This window comes from Danio aesculapii, chromosome 6 (assembly GCF_903798145.1).
Source record: "Danio aesculapii chromosome 6, fDanAes4.1, whole genome shotgun sequence".
Lineage (NCBI taxonomy): Eukaryota > Metazoa > Chordata > Actinopteri > Cypriniformes > Danionidae > Danio > Danio aesculapii.
Window position 1 is genome coordinate 30,517,559 of NC_079440.1, and position 18,930 is coordinate 30,536,488.

Genomic DNA, 18,930 nt, shown 5'->3' on the forward strand with positions numbered 1-18,930 from the left:
AAGAATAAACCTCAAAATGGTTCGAAACAAGTAGAGTAACCATCTCTTTAAGCTACTGATGGTCAAGATTTGTGTATATTTGTGCTGATTTTCAGTAATTCAACATCTGATAATGAACGTGTGATTTTTATATCGTGAACACTTTAAAATACAGTGAATAATTATTTATTATTGAAACGTTTAGAGAGCTTTTTAAGAGTATTCACATTGTATTTGCACAACGGTGTTCATCACAGAGTCAAATGCTTAGAAATGTAATTCGTTCATTCCTTTTCCTTCAGCTTAGTCTCTATTTCATTCACCACAGCAGAATAAACCACCAACTATTCCAGCATATGTTTTACACAGCGGATGCCCTTCTAGCTGCAACCCAGTACTGGGAAACACCCATACACACCCATTACGGACAATTTAGTTTATTCAGTTCACCTATAGCTCATGTCTTTGGTCTTGTGGGGGAAACAGAAGCACCCGGAGGAAACCCACGCCAACACGGAGAGAACATGCAAACTCCACACAGAAATGCCAACTGGCCCAGCTGTAACTTGAACCAGCAAATTCCTTACTGTGAAACGACAGTGCTAACCACTGAGCCACTATGCTTAACAGAAACGTAAATAGTTAACATTTTGATATGTTTATCTAGTCTACTACATGCTGAATCTAGATTGAAAAGTCTGTGACTATTTAATGGCCTATTGCATATTAATACTGTGCAGCAAGGCTCCAATATTTAACTAAACATGAAAAGCTTTTATTATTCTTCTGTGGTTTATTTTTATTTGTCAATTCCTAATAATCTGATTACATATTGTAATTGTTTTATTAATTGGCTTTAACAACTAATACAATTCAGTTGTATTTTTGTAACTAATATTAACATAGTAACCGTAACACGTCAGACCTTTACTCACTGTTGATTTCAATTCATTAACTAATATTTAAGCATAACCTATTGTGCTTTATAATGCATTTGGAGTTTAATTTGATTGAAACATTTGTTGTTAATGTATTTATTTTTTTTTTTTTTTTGGTCATGATATTACCATACATCTAGTTTCAGCATTTAATCACAATAAGAAAAATCGATAGCACCATTTCATGCCTAGTTTTTACATTTTTGATTGAAATGCAACTTGAGAAAATTATGTTTGAGTAGTTACAGGTCTATCAATCACAACCAAATCTGAATCACTGGCAAAGTCAAGTGGAAATAGTTTTGACACCACATTGTAACTCAAAACAGTCTGTGGTCAGAGACATCTTTCTCCAAACACAAAATCTCCATAATTTACCCACGCACTCATGACAGCTATAACGCACATGATGACAGAGCAATATTTTTGCCTAATAGCTCTACATTCCACAGACATTCACTTAGAGCAAAACGTGAATGAATGCAGTTCAAGCTGTACTTCAACTAAGCATCGCTTCTGGCAAGCCATCTGATGTACTGGCCCCTGTGGGTCGAGGACCTCATCCTGAGCTGCTAATCCCTGCACAGCAGCTTCAAGACGACACTATCAGAATCAGTAAAAACCTGTTTCAACTGTCAAATGCCTGGAATTAAACATTTAAGTCCTCAAACAATCAGAGCTGACATCAAATAAACTAGCATGAAGTAGATCCAGTGAAGTGTTTATATGATATTTATCAGCATAAATGCAGATAAGTGGATTGATAAACAGCAAGAAATTATGAAATGGGCGCACAGTATCCTTGTGGTTTGAACTAATATGTTTATAATGTTATTTATGAAATAAATTGAGGGTTGTGTTTATTTATTTTTTATGGAAGGACTGTGAGCTAATAAAACACATCCGTTTTACAAGAACTCAGGAGGGTTCAAAGCAAAAGTTCAGGCTCAAAGTCCAAATACAGTGAAAATGATAGTAGAACAAATACAAATATAACGCAACAGCATTGCCACTTCATATATTATATCTATTCATATATTACTATCAAAATGCCACAATAAATAATAATAACAAAAATAAAATATTACATGGGAGTGAAAAAATAAATACAAACAAAAAGTAATTTCGCAGAGCTTAATATGAATAAGTATCAATATCATTAACAAGCAAAACATATCAACAACAATCATAAGACGATAATAATGTAACAATAATTAAAATAATAATGATAAAAAAATTAGTTTACCTTTATGTTACAAAACAACGCTGGCTTGGGTTTCTTGATGTCTTTGGCGTATATGTCCATGTCTTCCAATACAAGGTACAGTTGGTTGAGCTTGTTTCTACAAAGATGAGCAAGACAAGTTTCCACTCCGGTGATCGTCTATGGGGGATTATATGACCATTATCAGTGATGTCACGAATCCCCGCCCAGAACTCGTCGACCCCGCCCACCAGTCCACGCGCGATTGTTTTGGTGATCATTATCTTTCTCCCCAAATGACAGAAGCGGATTATATTTCTTGTATCACGGGCTTTCTCCACTCCCGGTAAGGAACATGTGCAAACCCGCACTATAAACACTGTAAATCATTTATCTGGGTTCAGTTCAATGCCAACGAGAGAAAGAGAGAGAGCAGGAGCACTTTTACTTTTCTGCGCATGGCTTGAACACACTGAATAGCTTTTTTTCCCCCGTTACTCGTGTTTTTCAACATAAGTGATATCTTATTTTACAGTAGTTTAGATTAATATACAAGTGTAGTATGTAGACAGAAAAGCTAGCTTATAAAATACTATTATTATACTATAAATAGGCTGATATACTAGTAAATATTGTTGTATATGGTAAATTCAGGTCGATTTACGTTTCCTTGGTTATCTCAATGGCAAAAAGTGTCCAAATTAACTTGAATTCACCCTACTTTAATGCTTACTACAGTAATCAGCAGTGTACTGTAGTACATACCCTACAGTTGTAGAAAACTAGACAATCGGGTAATTTGTTTATATTACTATACTTGTTTCACCACAGCAGATTCATTCAAGAACTTTACTATAGCACTGTTCTAAAACACTATATAGTATTTACTGTAGTATTTTTCATGTTGGTAAGTAGAAATTGCTTTAAAATGATAATTTATTATTTAAAAGCACTTGTATTAGGGAAGGCACAATGTATTGGGTTACACTATCTTTTATATTATAAACAGTGCAAAAGTACAATTGTAAATGATTACTTCTGTTAATATGGGAAGGCAGCTGCAGATGTACAGATGACAAACCTGAGACAAAATAAAGGCTATGATTATTATAAAATAAAATCCTATACTGTATATCTATCTGTATGTGTATGCAAACAACTGTTGACAATAGGGGCTCATTTGCATGCCAAGATCATTGATTTCTCTCTGAAGGATTTGAGACTTTTACATGATTCAGTGAGTCAAGGATTTTTGTTTCACTGCTTCAAACACTGCTTTAACAGCATTTAAAGTCACACACAATGATGTCACAGACAGACTCTGACAGCATGAGTGATTTACAATGATATTGCAAAGCACATTAAAAGCTCTGAAGGTAAATGCTGTGAGGCTCTGTGAGCACATAACTGAACCTTAAAGTGCAGTTATGACCAAATCAAAGTTCAATACTCCTCCTCTATGCCTGCTGCGTCATACTGATGATCATAACCTGAGCCCATGCCCAGCACTGGACTCTCAGGTCAAAGTCTTACAGCCTGACAAATAGCATAAACAGATTTTCTGCACATCATGCAGCATTGAAAACTATTGTGTGTAATTCAACCTTTTCCCTTTAATATTTTAAACTAGCGACCGTGCCATTTGTCAGTCCAAAATGAATGAACTTTGGAAATGAATGCAGTCTGGCACAGGAGACGTCACTGAAGAGGCCGTAAATATTACATCACCTATGCCTCATTGTAGTAAATTGTTGTAACATTGTTCTTTTTCTGACAAGTTTCCAAGAAGTGCGCAAAAGGCTGCTATTATGACAGAGTGGTTCTTTTATTAAAAGCATAGTTTACAGAAAATGAAAGTTGATATTTACCTACTCATACAGCTCAAAACAAGAACTTTTTTAAATGTGGAACTCGATCAATCGATTTAGTTAGTTAGTTAGTTACAGCTCGGCCAGTTGGCATTTCTGTGTGGAGTTTGCATGTTCTCCCCGTGTTCGTGTGGGTTTCCCCCACAGTCCAAAGACATGCGCTATAGGTGAATTTATTAAACTAAATTGGCCGTAGTGTATGTGTGTGAATGTGTGTATGGGTGTTTTCCAGTACTGGGTTGCAGCTGGAAGGGCATCCACTGTGTAAAACATATGCTGGATAAGTTGGCGGTTCATTCTGCTTTGGCGACCCCTAATGTATAAAGGGACTAAGCCGAAGGAAAATGAATAAATAAATGCGTGTTAATATTTTACGATTACAATAATGCAGTTAAATAACTCAGAGAGGTCCAATGTTGCTTGGGCTCCATAATTTTAGATATATTTTTGTGATTTAGAATGATATTAGTTTTATTAAAGGGATAGTTTACTCAATAATAAAAGATTCCTCACCATTTACACACACTCAAGTGGTTATAATCTTTCATGAATTTCTTTATACTGTTGAACTCAAAATATATTAAGAATGTTAAGAAAAAGTAGGTAGTAGGTACAAAAAATATTATTGAAGCCAATGGCTGCTGCTTGCCAACATTCCTCAAAATAATTGTTCTTTTGTGCTCAACAGAAGAACGAAAGAAACTCTGAACTCTGAATATTCTTTTATTTTCGAATGTTTTATTTTTAAATGTTGACTATTACTCGTGCCTTTATAAACAGCTACGACTGTAAGAATAGAAGCTATTTTTATATAATGAAATGTAATATAATGAAGTCTGCTGAAATCTGAATGAGAGATTTCATGCAGAGAATTATGAGGTGGCCTACAACACATTTTGTACCACCTTTGCCTGACAAAAATCAGGCAGGCAGTCACAGTTATTGATAGACCCCAAGTGATGCTCAAGCACGGCTGATGATTTTAATATCATTTAATGTTAATCTTTTGAATAAGAACATTTTACTTCATAAGAGTAGAGGAATAATGCAAAATGTCTGTTTCAAGTAGCATAATTTTCACGATCAGGATACCACCTTCGTTTTATTTTGAGCCAGGAAAACCCTGTAAATGTTAACTAATATGCAAACAGAGCACATCAAATATGGTAAAAGGAGACTCAAAAGAACATTAATAAAAAGCAGGATACAGTAGTGTGATGCATATTTAAGCTTTCATGAGAACCAGTTTGTTTGTTTCTTTGTTTGTTTTACACAAACGAGCGACACAAACGTATCCTAAATAATACCTTTATTTGTGTATTTTGGTTTTGGAATGTCTTGAGATTGAGTGTTGTGAGGTTTTTCATCATTAATTTAAGTGTAATTTAGTAGTCTGGTAAAAATTAATAATATGAATAATATTTTTTACCTAAATTAGAAAATAATACAAACTTTAAAACAAAACTCCTAGCATGGCATGTACCATTTCAGTTTGGTCTGCACCAATTCTGGTTTTAGGTACCATAAAGGTAGCTCATCTCAGCTGCTCTATAATACCTTGGCAACAAAGACTGATTAAAATAAAAGTGGCTTGATGTTATCTAAAACCCAAGATTGGTGCAAACTGAACCTTAACTGGCTAGCCAGCTAATCCAGCTTCATGGTACAGGCCCCAGGTGATCAACTACATAAATCTAAGTTAGTTGTTTTTAAAAAGCTTGCTGTTATACAATACCTGTACAAAAGGTTTACACTCCCCTATGGTGCCTGCTTTTGAAATCTAAAGGAGAAAAAAGTAAATAAAGGAGTGGTTATGAGAATTTAGGACAGGTACACCAGAGACATTAATTTTCCTTAAGAAACATTAGCTATGTGTACATTTAATATCTGGAAGACACAAGTAGGTGTCTCTGTCAGTAAATACTGTTTCAATTGTACAAGTTCTTCGGTATGTAGCCAGATAGGCTTCTAAAACTTTAGTATATTACACAGAATCAAGCATGTCACAACCGAAGAGGAGAGAAATATCTCTGAAAATATATCTTATCTTTCCTAGCCATTGTTCCAATATAACACTAACCACTTTCAGGCATCAAAATAAATAATAAATAAAACTTTCCATTACAGCATAACAAAACTGAAAACAACGTTTTTTTCCCTCTGCTTGACATAAACAATAAAATAAGCTCAAGTCATAGCTTAAAACAATGCTAGCATTACTTTAAAATCACCATAAAATTAACACCCAGAAATTGGTTTTGCCATTCATCATATATACAATTTTACGAATTATACACTGACGATCAGGGGGTCAAGTTTTACAGTTATGTTCGGTAATATACCTCAGTGAGCCAATTTTATATATTTAATTCAGTTACATACAATTTATTAATCAAACTAGTTGCTATGTTTTCAGTGTTGAGGGATATCGAATGGTTCTCAATGACATTTGTGATATTAAATAAATGGTGACAGGTTTGCATTCCAGCACCTATTAATGAATAACCATGAAAAAGACTGCACATATTTTTTATTTTACGGTTTAACATCCATGTGCGAGCCAGTGTATAATAACGTTCAAACTATGCATCTAGGTTTACAGACATCTACAAACACCTTTTTTTAAAGTTACGCTGTCTGTTGGTGCTCTACATTTGCCGGTTACAAACAGAAGAATTAATATTTTTGGTGCAAACACACATTCACAATGGTATGAACCATTATAGGGGTGGTAAAATGTACAGTTGAAGTCAGATTTATTAGCCCCCTGTTTATTTTTCCCCAATTTTTGTTTAACGGAGAGATTTTTTTCAACACATTTCTAAACATAATAGTTTTAATAACTCATTTCTAATAACTGACTTATTTTATCTTTGCCATGATGACAGTAAATAATATTTGACTAGATATTTTTTAAGACATAGTATTCAGTGTAAAGTGACATTTAAAGGATTAACTAGGTTAATTAGGTTAACGCGGCAGGTTAGGGTAATTAGGCAAGTTATTTACTGTATTACGATGGTTTGTTCTGTAGACAATCGAAAAAAATATATAGCTTAAAGGGGCTAATAATTTTGACCATAAAATGTTTTTTTTTTTTAAATGCAAAACTGCTTTTATTCTAGCCAAAATAAAACTTTCTCCAGAAGAAAAAATATTTTCATATTAATATTAATACACATCAATTGGGAAATATTTTAAAAAAAGAAAAAAAAGTTCAAAGGGGGGCTAATAATTCTGACTCAAACAGTATATTGAATTTATCGATTATTTTAATTATTCATTTTAAGATACAGATCAGAGCAAACTCTTAACTATTAAAGGGCAAATCCCCCATACATCTTGTTTCGATGTCCTTCAGGGGGTCAGACGCACCCTGTATTCCGTACTCTGCTTCTATGCAATGCATGAAAAACTGCTGGTGCCAACTAAGCTACAAAATAACTATAGTCATGGAACAAATAAGGATTGTACAAATATGTAATCCTCCGACACAAATTACTGATGACCTTTTGGCTGCTCTTTTTAGATAAACATTTGCACAATGTTATTACGCATTAAAGTACAACACTTAAATCATTATACTAGAGTAGAGGCCAAAACAAAATTATGCTTTCAGCTTATCAGTAAAATAAAAATGCTTTCACTGCATCAAAAGGTAAAAAAGTTTGTATCTAGTGTTCAAAGGTTCCTCTTGGCTTTAGGGTACAAAATTAAATATTAAATTTTTGATAGGTTTTACGCACAGATGACAACACACATTGTCTGCAAATGCTGTATTACACATGCCAGACTAGTAGTTGGTGACTAAACATATTAAAGAAACACTATGCTCCCTTACACATTGTTTGTCAAGTAATCCAGCATGACAAACAGTCACAATAACCCCGTACAATGTCACAGGTTTTTAACAAAATCACGTTTCTGTAGACAATGATGGTATCACTTCACAAAAACATGTAAATGAACACCCAAAAGTGTTAAATCATGCATCAAAAGACACCAACAGCCAACACAGAGATCTCGTTTTATTTAGAGGCCTCATTTAATCGATAGGTATGAATTGAGTTTACACAAAAACCTTTTTAAAAAGTCAACATGCGGTGATCACAAGGATAGAAAGAAGAGCCTATAGATTCAGAACAAAAGATTGGAAAATGGTGTCTAGGCCGTACATGTCAAATATTCACAGTGACTCATGTTTCTTTTCTTGTCCATGTATTCATACAATTTTAAACGTACAAGGAAGGCATTGTTCTGACACAGAACAGTCAACATCAAAGCTTTAGGAATTTGAAAAACACAAACAAAAAAAAAAACCCTGTACCAAAGTCCAGTTTGACTTGCAGGATCCCAACGCACTGTTCCACACCTCCACGACCATCTCATAATTTAAGGAGGTAAATCTGCAGGACTCCATCATCTTTAGTCCCAAAAGGAAAAGCTGTCATTTATTTAACATCTAGTTTTACGTACCAATTGCCGTGTCCTGGATGAGGCCTTTTTTCAGTATATATTTAAGGAAGTGGAGACCTGTTCTCTCACAAAGTGGTCTAAAAAACCAAACAAATAAATGCAGGACATAACGCAGCGGAGATTACGTTCCTCTCGCTGAAGTCTCTGAAAACATATGTACAGATTACTTCGAGCAATATTTAAAAATGTCCAAAAGGAAATTTCCAAACTTTTAGGACAGTTTCTTGCTGCTTCTATTGTTAGGAGGCGTCATTTGTGAAACGGCAGCTTCCTGTGGACACCCTAAAACCAGCATTCCAAACAAATCTGGCTGATAACCTTGAGAATCAGAAATAGTCCTTGTTATTTCACACAGCTGTGATATACAAATGATACTGACGTCCGAAGCTACACCGTCCAAACGAAGGCGCGTTTCATATCGCATGAAGTACAAACACTTTATAAAATGGCTAGTTTCGTATAAAGTAAGGCACTGCGTTTACTTTTACTCTCTGGAATAGTGCTGTTCAACAACTCGGCTGGTTTGAGCCAGTTTACACGTAGGCCCCCAAAGCTGCGTGGAACTCGGTGAGGCATTGGACGAGCTGTTGAAATTTTGGTCTCTCTTCCGGATCCAAGGCCCAGCAACACGCCATCACTGCAAATCTGAAACGGAGAACATCCTCATATAAACAAAGCATTATGTTTTGTTTTGCCGTGGCAGATTTATCTGAGAACAAATTGCTGGGTCCACAAGATGTATTGGTCTTGATTATGTTTGACAGCAACAATGGAGCGAAAGTTGAGATCACCTTATCACTGGGTTTCTATTGCAGCTTTCCACTACACAAGGCAAGCCGCAGAACACTTATTCATCACTTGGTCTCTGGAGGGAAAGTGTGCTAAGCTACGATCCAACACTGATTAGCTTTTCCTGCGTCGTCTAAACTATGTTCCGGTGCTCACGCGCAAGACAATAAATCGTGCTCTGTTTGGGTCACTGACACGGTCAACAGCACTTGTTGCTTTGTAATTCCTGGCTGGTTCGATCACCACGGCTCCGGTTCCCTAGCTATTGCAGGATGCCGATAAGGGTCAGATTGTGCAGGCAGCCAGCAGTTGTTGAACTTGGATCAATCTGTCCGTTTCATTTTCTAACGGTTGGGTTGGTTCCCTTACAAAGTAATCAAGACTTATGAAAGCTGTTACTGACACTTTGGGAGTTTTGCCAGTCACGCGGTAATGCAATAGTTCATAATAGTTTGTTCATTTTGAATGGATTGGCAATCCAGTACGTGCACACCAAGTTAAAAATTAAAATGTCATACTCACAGTTCATCAGGACAGTTGATGGGTTGTGCTATTCTGTAGCCATCTTTTAGATAGGCGGCCATCTCGAAGGGGTCGATGTCAACGTAAGGAGTCTGTCCCAAGGTCATCAGCTCCCACAGAGTTACCCCGAAAGCCCACTGTAAAAATACAGCACACAAAAATTCAGGCCAGGCGCAATAAGGCACAATGACTTAAAAAGAAAAATGATCCCTTTCTTTAACAAGTGATGCAATCTCTTGAGGCAGACAAAGTTTTTGTTGTGTGTTTACAGATCACAGTATATGAATACAGGTAGATAAGAAGATTTCAATCTTTCTTTTGGCCTGATAGGAAGTTTCCCGTAATGAGCAAACTTAAAATTTTTTATATATATATATATACATATATATAAAATATAAATGTATCTATTATTTTTATTTTCTTAATTACTGTATACATTTGAACTATTTTCTATTATTCATGTCACATGCATATATATATATATATATATATATATATATATACATACATATATATATATATATATATATACATACATATATATATACATACATATATATATACATACATATATATATATATATATATATATATATATATATACATACATATATATATATATATACATATATATATATACATATATATATATACATATATATATATATATATATATATATATATATATATATATATATTAGTCACATATATATTATTAGTGATGCACGGATGGCGGTTATATCCGCGGGCGCTGCTGATAATCCACGGGTCTGGTAATAAAAAAATACAATATGATTAATTGCAGGTAGGTTGCGGGTGGATGTATCAGGACATGGCAGTGGACCAGCGAAAAAGCAGAGTGGGCTTTGCAGAATGGCAAGATGAGATGCCCAAAATAATGAATAAAGTGCAAGAATAGCCTACTGTTCAAAATTTCAGTTTGAGGAGTTATCAGAGGAAAATCTGCTATCGTTCTGGGAGAAACAAGATTGCATATTTACACGACTGCATCGCCTTGCGAGGAGAATCTCGTTGATTCCTACAATCGGTGAGAGCGAACGCTCAATTCAGTGCAGCTGGCCACGTTTGGAGGCGAGGCGGAGTCGCCCGAATCCAGGCACAGTAGATGCTATTCGGTTTTTGCAAAATGCTTAGAAAAAGGCCAAGTAAACATAACATAGCTGCCGTTTAGGCTGAAGTGGCAACCTTTTTGTTATCTTGTTCCTGTATCTGTAAAAGCTCAAATGTCTTATTTTTACATTCTGTATCTATTTAAAAATCAAGAAAATGTTGTCTAAAGACAAACTTTTGTTTTTATAAATAAATGGTCATTTAAAAACGTTTACGATTAATGTAGTACTTTACTATCAGAGATGCGCAGATTAAAGCTCACTGAATCTGTTGTTAATATCCACGGTGACTAGAGCCGGCGCATCCGGTCCTTGCTGTCATACGCACAATCACACCCCCATCTCTCGTTTTCGCTTTAGGGCGGCATAATGATCTTTTGCCTAGAGCTTCACTTCAGTTTGCTCCGTCCCTGACAGTGACCTATAATGCCTAAAACAAAGAATTTAATTATTAAAGTGACGATCGGGTGCGAATACATATTTCAGATAAAAAATATGTGCGGGTGGTTGGCGGGTGGATGATTAGTATGAAGCCGCGGATTCGGGTGTCATTTTAGCTGATCCGCGCATCATATATATATAAACCTGTTTTATACAAAAAAGTACTACACTTACATATAAAATTGATACATAATTATGCAAATGTTATATTCATATCAATGTATAAATATTGATAATGCACAACTAAAAACTAAAATAAATCTCATCAAAATATACAAGTGATGTGTGTGTGCGGGTGTATGTGTGTCTCTGTTTGTGTAAGAGATTACAGGCTTATCTGTATGAGAATTTTAAATGTAAATGTATTACTTAAAATAAAAAAAAGAAGAGGAGAGGTTCATGGATGATGTAAAATTCTCTCCTGCTTGAGCCACAAAGTCCCTTTTAGGACATTTTAATGACATCAGCCGCATTCTGGAAACAAAGCATTCCGCTAAAACAAAAGTAGGAAATCTGGATTTATTCCCTCGCTTTTGGACACAATCGTGGCTTGTTCACAGAAACATTTAAGAGGCTTCAATTCAAATAAATAAGCATTCATGCTCGCTTAGCATGCATCAAGATGTTTGTTCAACATCATTAACCGTGAAACAAACTGTTGTGTACATTTTACAGCTCTTGTTATAAACACAGCTCAAGTCAATCAAGTTGATTAGATGTCAGTTTGTAATCCAGAATATAAAAATAACACGACTATAAACAAGTTGCATTATTTTGAGTGCACCAAGTTGACTTTATAAACAGTTCCGTATGCGTCTTCCCTTCAGCAAGATGTTGGAAAACACAAAAAAAGAGCTGTAAAACCTGGTTAGGGCTTGAGGCCAACACACTTGACTGCAGAAGACACTTGAAATGAATCCTCCCCATTCATTAAAAGACAATCCTACCTATCATTCTTTCCACACATTTAAAAACCGTCAGGCGTCTTAACACATAAAGGGATGTTGTCTGCAGCGCTGATGTGTTTTTTGTGTTTACGGAGAAGCTATTAAAAAAAAAGAATAGGTCACAGATCAAAGTTGACATCCACTAGTGATCTGACATTTTCTCTTATATGTCTCAGTGGGTGGGATGTATCCTGCGCTACCAGTTCTTTTCGGTTAACAAATCTCCAGCGTATCCCAATAAACAAGAGTAAATTTCCATACCAGGCCACTGCTCATCACCAGCTTCCATTGTATTATGATAAACAGAATCTTAATAAGTGTTCCTGGCATGATGGCAGCACCAGCCACCATTGTTCTGTTAGTTTAAAGGGATGCAGAGGTCAGATCGCTGACAGGTTTTGGACCGGTGTGTCATTTATGAGGCGGACAGGCGGCTTCAGTACTTCCTGGCTGTCTAGGGTGGGTTGTTTCCTTGGCATTTTCAGTGAGATGAACGGGAACGCTGAGTGTGTTGCCACAAAACACACCGTTCCAGTCAAACACAACACACGCACACACACTTTTCTCCCCCATTTATTTTTTTCAGGAAAATGTGCCAGGGGTGTACTTTGCCATTTCTTAAATCTAAAAATATACATTTTAAATAAATAAAAAATTTAACTCTGCGATTAATTACTAGGGCCCAATGCCAATTCTACCCCTTAGCCCTTCCCTTTACCCTACCCCTCGTTTAGCGCGTTCACGTGAAGGGGTAGGGGTGTCCCAGTTCTCTTTAGCTTGAAGGCGTAGGGCTACGGGGAAGGGGTAGCTACCCCTTCGAACAGAGATTTTTCAGGACCACACTCGAAACAAAGGGGTAAGAAAATTTCCCAGAATACACCAGCCACAATGGCAGCATGGCTGCACCCGGAAGTAAGGAGATCCACAAATTAGTATTTTTTTGTCATAATCACGAATTTTTACAACAAACAAGCATATGTTTTAATATATTCATTACCGCATTCGTGTTTTACCATCATGCTTAAAAAAAATTAAAATAAAAAAAATAATAAATTAAAAAACGCTAAAATAAAAACCGCTACATTTCGCCATCTATAATGCATTATAATAACTCCTGTATAGTCGTCCCACAACATTGACACTCGATGACACTGGAATACCCTGTCAGAAAAGTCTAGTGGCTGGGAAAAACTGTCTGCAGTTTTTTTGTGTGATTACATAGATGAATATGGCCACTGTGTAAATGCACAGTACGGTTACGATCTTTTTGCCACATTAGACGGTGATAACATAATATATGCCTTCAGTGATTTCGTGAAGATAAATACCAAAAACTAACACAACTGTAATAACTACAGCAGTCACAATCGTCTGATCTCATATGAAGAAAGAGCTCACGATGACATATGATGACGTGTGCAAGTGCTGTAGTGCTCTTCCATTTCTTAGGGGTACATTTTGAAGCCCTTCCCTTTCACACTCTGTTTCAAGGGCCAAGGGGATGGGGTAGAGGTACAAAATAGAATTGGGATTGGGCCTAACTCTTTAGTTACAAAAATATACAACAGAAATGGAAATATATTTTAACTACAGAGGCAGTAACTTAGATTTTTTTTATTATATATATATATATATAGATCCAGACCTCGTCTAGCAAAAGTGTTTGTTTATCATAGTCAGCGGATTTCTTATATTGTGTTTGCATACATTCACATTTTCCTGAACATTTATCGTACATCTATTATAGGATTATTATCTTGAATATAAACATATTAGGGAAATTCAGGGCATGTTAACTGCTGTAATGCTGTGCGCAGTCACTGGCATGAGCCTCAACATGTTCATGGACATCTGAAACATGATTACTGTAATTGTCAGCAATAACAAAACACGACAGCGCAGATAGTGTGACGTCAAAGAAGTTATGCAATTTAAAATCTGTTACCAGAATCTGAGTCCATGAATGAGTGTGCACTGCAGGTACTAGCATTCTGAAATGACTTTGATTTTATATCAAGATGCTAAAGCAGCAAATATCTATTCAAAGGTAAACAGTCTATGATATTCCTTTACAGGCAAAATATGCAATGGAAAAGATAAACAAAGAGACAAGCACCTGCTGCTTGTGTGGAACAAAATATTTTGTCAGTGTATGTTACACTCTATTGCATAGAAGACAAACAGGAGCAGCAATTCTTACCACGTCACTGGCACTGGAGAAGTCATTGTTCAGCAAACTCTCCAAAGCCATCCAGCGAACTGGCCGGTTCTCGTTGTCCCCGAGGCAGTGGTAGTCCATAGGGAAAAGATCACGGGCTAGAGCATTGTCTGTGATCTTTACTTGCATGCTGTTATCAATTCTACAATAAAAATAAGACATCAAGACATACATAAGTAAAATATGCATCAATGTTATTTGAAAATAGATGTTAAAACTACAGCTTGAAGAAAAAAGGTAAATAAATAAAAAACAATTACAACTTTAAAAGCACGTTATTTAGTACTCATCCAAACCTCTGAGACCTTTAGTTTGTCTCTGAAATACAAATTGATATATTTTTGTTGCAATCAGAGTGCTTCCTTATCCATATATACAGAAAGGTTTCAGACTTGTCCGAAAAGAAACCAAAAACATACCTCAAGACAGACCATATGCATTCAGAGGTTTAAGGAATAATTTTGAATAAGCCTGGAACCTTTCTGTATATGAAGGACGAGGGAGCTCTCAGATTTAATCTAAAATATCTTAATTTGTGTTCTGAAGGCGAGCGAAGGTCTTGGAATGACAAGAGGCAGAGTAATTAATGACAATTTAAATTTTTGGGCGAACTAACTATGGCATCCATCAACTCTACATCACTTTTAAGTATAATAGAATATGCCAGTCACAATATTCTATCATAAAATGATATGATATTCTATATAAAATATTCATGACCGAATATGCAGACATTATTTGCTATTTCTGCAAGGAATTTTGCACCAAAAAAAAGACAAAATAAATATCTGTGGATTTATGCAGAATGATTTTGGAGTATAGCAACAAAAAGAACTTACAACATGAAATAAAACCAATAACTTATTTTTATATCAGAATTTGATAACTTTATATTTACAATGCAAATCCAATTAGATCTAGTTGTTTGGTAAAGTCTCTCATATAATATCTTATATCTATTAAAGAAAGAGAAAAGACAGAGAAAATATCACTTCACAAACTGTATTGTAAATACATAATATCAACATTTCCATATTAATCAATAATATTACTGAACTGAACGAGTATAAAAACTCAATAAATATATATTTACACACATGTAAACAAGTAAATAAATACACTCGATGGGCAAAACATTTGCAGATTTCTGCACATGCAGATTCAGTGTAGGCCTAGTCATGACTAACATATGACTAACATATTAAAATGGATTTAGCTTGAATATCATTTTATAGTGGCTATTATCACTTTAATAGCTGCTATAAAAACAACAATGGAAAATTTATGTCAGATTTTGAGGGAAAAAAATAATAATAAACTAAAGGTACTTACTCTGTTTGCATGACTACAAAGAGCTCCCTCTCCCATATTTGATATCTTAGTTGTAATAGTACAAACTTTACATTTAGTCATTTTGTCATACACTATTTAACATCTAGTCTTTGAAGTGGTCAGAATAGGTACAGTCTGGTGACTGCATTTGACTTGAAAGGAATGAAATGTATGAAAATAGTCTAACCACCATAACCATAGATATTTACATTAGATGTCGGCTACGCTGTTGTTGTCTATTGGAAGGAATGCGTCAATGCAGCTGCCATTTTTGTATAGGGCAGCGCTCCTTTGAAATGAATATGGGACAGAGGTGTAGTGGAAGACTGGCCATACGGAGCCATAGATATGTGAACATTTCTACATACATCTATGATCGGGAGTTTTCCTGGTGGTCAGTGTGCAAATATTTTTTTTTTCAATTCTGAAAATTATAATTTTACATCATTTTTCTACATCGATGGATACGTGACCGCACCGGCATTGCCAACAAAGAGCATGTGTTTGTGTGCATGGAAATGTACTATCCACCCTCCCTTAAATTTGATCTAATCCATGTCCTAAAGCACACCCCCTCTCCTGCTTTCACTTCTAATGCTAATGGAGGGAGCGATTCGTTTGTTAATGAATCTCTGTTATAAACGATTTTTTACTTTCAATAATTTAGGGTGGACAGTACAAGTTGGTGCTACTTGGCCTTATGTTCAGTGCAGTAAGTGACTGTATTATCATCAATAACATTACTCGTTTAGCACAAAAGTTCGTAACATACAAAAATGAAATCTTACCTATGAAATGTAATGCCTATGTGGTTTGTTTTCTTTGTTTGCTCGTTACTACGCCTGTACGCAGCATAACAGACCAGCATCTTCCGGTTGGCTTTAGTCTTGACTAGTGCGGTTGAATGACTTTTGTCCTGGGAGCACTGTACAAATGTGGTGGCGGTATTGGCGCATGCTCAGGGGCCGTATGCGATATCTAGTGTATATTTATTTGCACCATAACAACATGGTAGTATGATATAGAAAAATTACATTTTGATAAATAGAAACTAAATATTTAAATGTCCAACAAAAATCCCTGATATTGATTCCCATGACTTGAATGATCATATATAAAATATATATCAAATATTTTTAAAAATCCCTAACTTTCAATGTCTGGAATAAACCCTGCGCATACTAAACCCCATTTATAGTCATGTATTTCACACAATCCACTTTTTTGATCAGAATTTAATCAACACAACTTAAGCCAACTTTTCACTGCACACAACATTCGGACACAACTGTCGGAATACTTGTGCCCCAAGTATTCCCAAGTACACAACTGCCCCCTTGTGGCAGTCACACAAAATTTTCAGTTTTGTCGTGCGCCATGGGAGAGAAGATGGATTCTCGTATTGTCCGAAATAAAGGAGTGCAAAAGCAAGAGCATTTATTTTACATCCATTCACCATGAAATAAATGAATGAATACTAGAAACTCATAGACCGCAAAAAAATTGGGAGGGAATGTGGAGACAGCATTAAAAAAATATATATATTTTTATTATTCATTTATGAATAGAAATGGTTTTTGTTTTTTATTTATATATATAAACTTTTTTCTGATCAAAAAATTATGAAAAAATTACTATTTCTCATTTCGTGCGCACGGACCTGCTTGGACAACACTGGAATACATCATATACAGTCGGCCGGTCGCATACGGTCTTGTCGCAGGAGTTCAAATATTTTAATAGAACCACAGAACAAATCGTATCTAAATTTTCCACATACGGAGATGATCTGAACACCACGCAGCTCCCGGACTACTTGGAAAGAAATGACTTTAATAATAAATAAAATTAATGTCGTTTGTCGTGTGCAGTGGAAAGGCAGTTTTAATCTTAATCCCAGGTTTAAACATGGCCTAAGATGGTAAATAAAGTCAGACAGCACTTACACACAGTTTCTGGCAGCCAGGTCTTTGTGAATGACCTCTCTCCGCGATAAATAGCTCATCCCACATGAAATCTGTATTGCCATGTGGACCAGGTCTTGCTGAGAGATGGCCTTTGTGAATAACATAAGAGAGAGAGGACAACATTTTTAGTCATCAGAAATATATGTATTCTAAGGGTCACTAGCAGTGCAAGATGTAATTAAATTTTAACAAGAGGGCCACCAAGAGAAACAGAAACAGAAAACACAGACGGTGAGAACATTCGACTAGTACACGCAGACACGTTCACATCTTAGGAAACCAGACTTGATGGAGCAACAAGTTCCTCTGCTGAATCTCAGTTTGACGTCTGATGCAATGATAGTTACCTCACAGAACATAAACATCCTCTGCACCTAGACGCCTAGCGCTTTACCTCTTTACATGGAGTGTCTGTACTTCAGGCATCCTTGTATAATCTATCTCGAGTCAGACACAACAAAAAAATCCCTAGGTGCTGACTGACAAGACCATAACATAATCTTCTCTGAATGAGTGGCTTTTCAGATGAGCTACACACAAGGCTTTGGAACAAAATAATTGCAGCGTATGACAAATCAGGTGTCAGATGAGTTCGGCGGTGCATGCTCAATCCTGTTTGTTCAGTGCGAATTTGGTTTAGAGTGATTTAGGATGAATTGTTTACTCAAGGGAGGATGTAGTGAGATGGTAGGATCAGCCAATGAGATTGGAGTCAAATTTAAACTTTATTTTAATTTTAGCTGGAGTTTCTTAAAGGGGATACATTTAGAGGCTTAACTCCCCTGAGGGTGTGCTTTAGCATGCCAGAAATCTAACAGCAACTGTTAGACTGTCAACTAGCTAAAGTCCTCTTTGAAATGTCACGTCTCTATGTTAGTCTACTTTCAAGCACCAAATGAATTAGTGACTACGTTTACATGGACATTAGTAATCAAATTATTTGCTTTAATCTGAATAAGACAATAATATGATTAAGGTGTTTACATGAGTTTGCTTTTTGAATGTTCCTTTCATGATCTTGTTTTACATGTTATAGCACATAATTCGATTAACGTCATTGCTTCACCACGCTATCCAACGTTTCCTCCGGAGTTTCATTTAATTTTGCGTTTCATTTTT

At 35.7% G+C, this 18,930-nt stretch overlaps 2 protein-coding genes across 3 annotated transcripts in view; both read right to left on the reverse strand.

The window, feature by feature from the left end:
* slco2a1 (solute carrier organic anion transporter family, member 2A1) overlaps window positions 1–2,290 on the reverse strand; it is a 38,588-nt gene extending 36,298 nt beyond the window's left edge. Inside the window, exon 1 of the mRNA XM_056459945.1 lies at window positions 2,164–2,290. Within this exon, the coding sequence (XP_056315920.1) occupies window positions 2,164–2,223 (60 nt within the window). The 5' untranslated portion in view covers window positions 2,224–2,290. The remainder of the gene's footprint in view (window positions 1–2,163) is intronic.
* A 5,712-nt stretch (window positions 2,291–8,002) lies between these two features.
* Window positions 8,003–18,930, reverse strand: part of ryk (receptor like tyrosine kinase) — an 89,140-nt gene continuing 78,212 nt past the window's right edge. For both annotated transcript variants that reach the window (XM_056459947.1, XM_056459946.1), the window contains 4 exons: window positions 17,791–17,900; window positions 14,495–14,654; window positions 9,777–9,913; window positions 8,003–9,110 (listed from right to left, as the gene is read on the reverse strand). In XM_056459947.1, coding sequence (XP_056315922.1) covers window positions 8,999–9,110; window positions 9,777–9,913; window positions 14,495–14,654; window positions 17,791–17,900 — 519 coding nt within the window. In that variant the 3' untranslated portion in view covers window positions 8,003–8,998. The remainder of the gene's footprint in view (window positions 9,111–9,776; window positions 9,914–14,494; window positions 14,655–17,790; window positions 17,901–18,930) is intronic.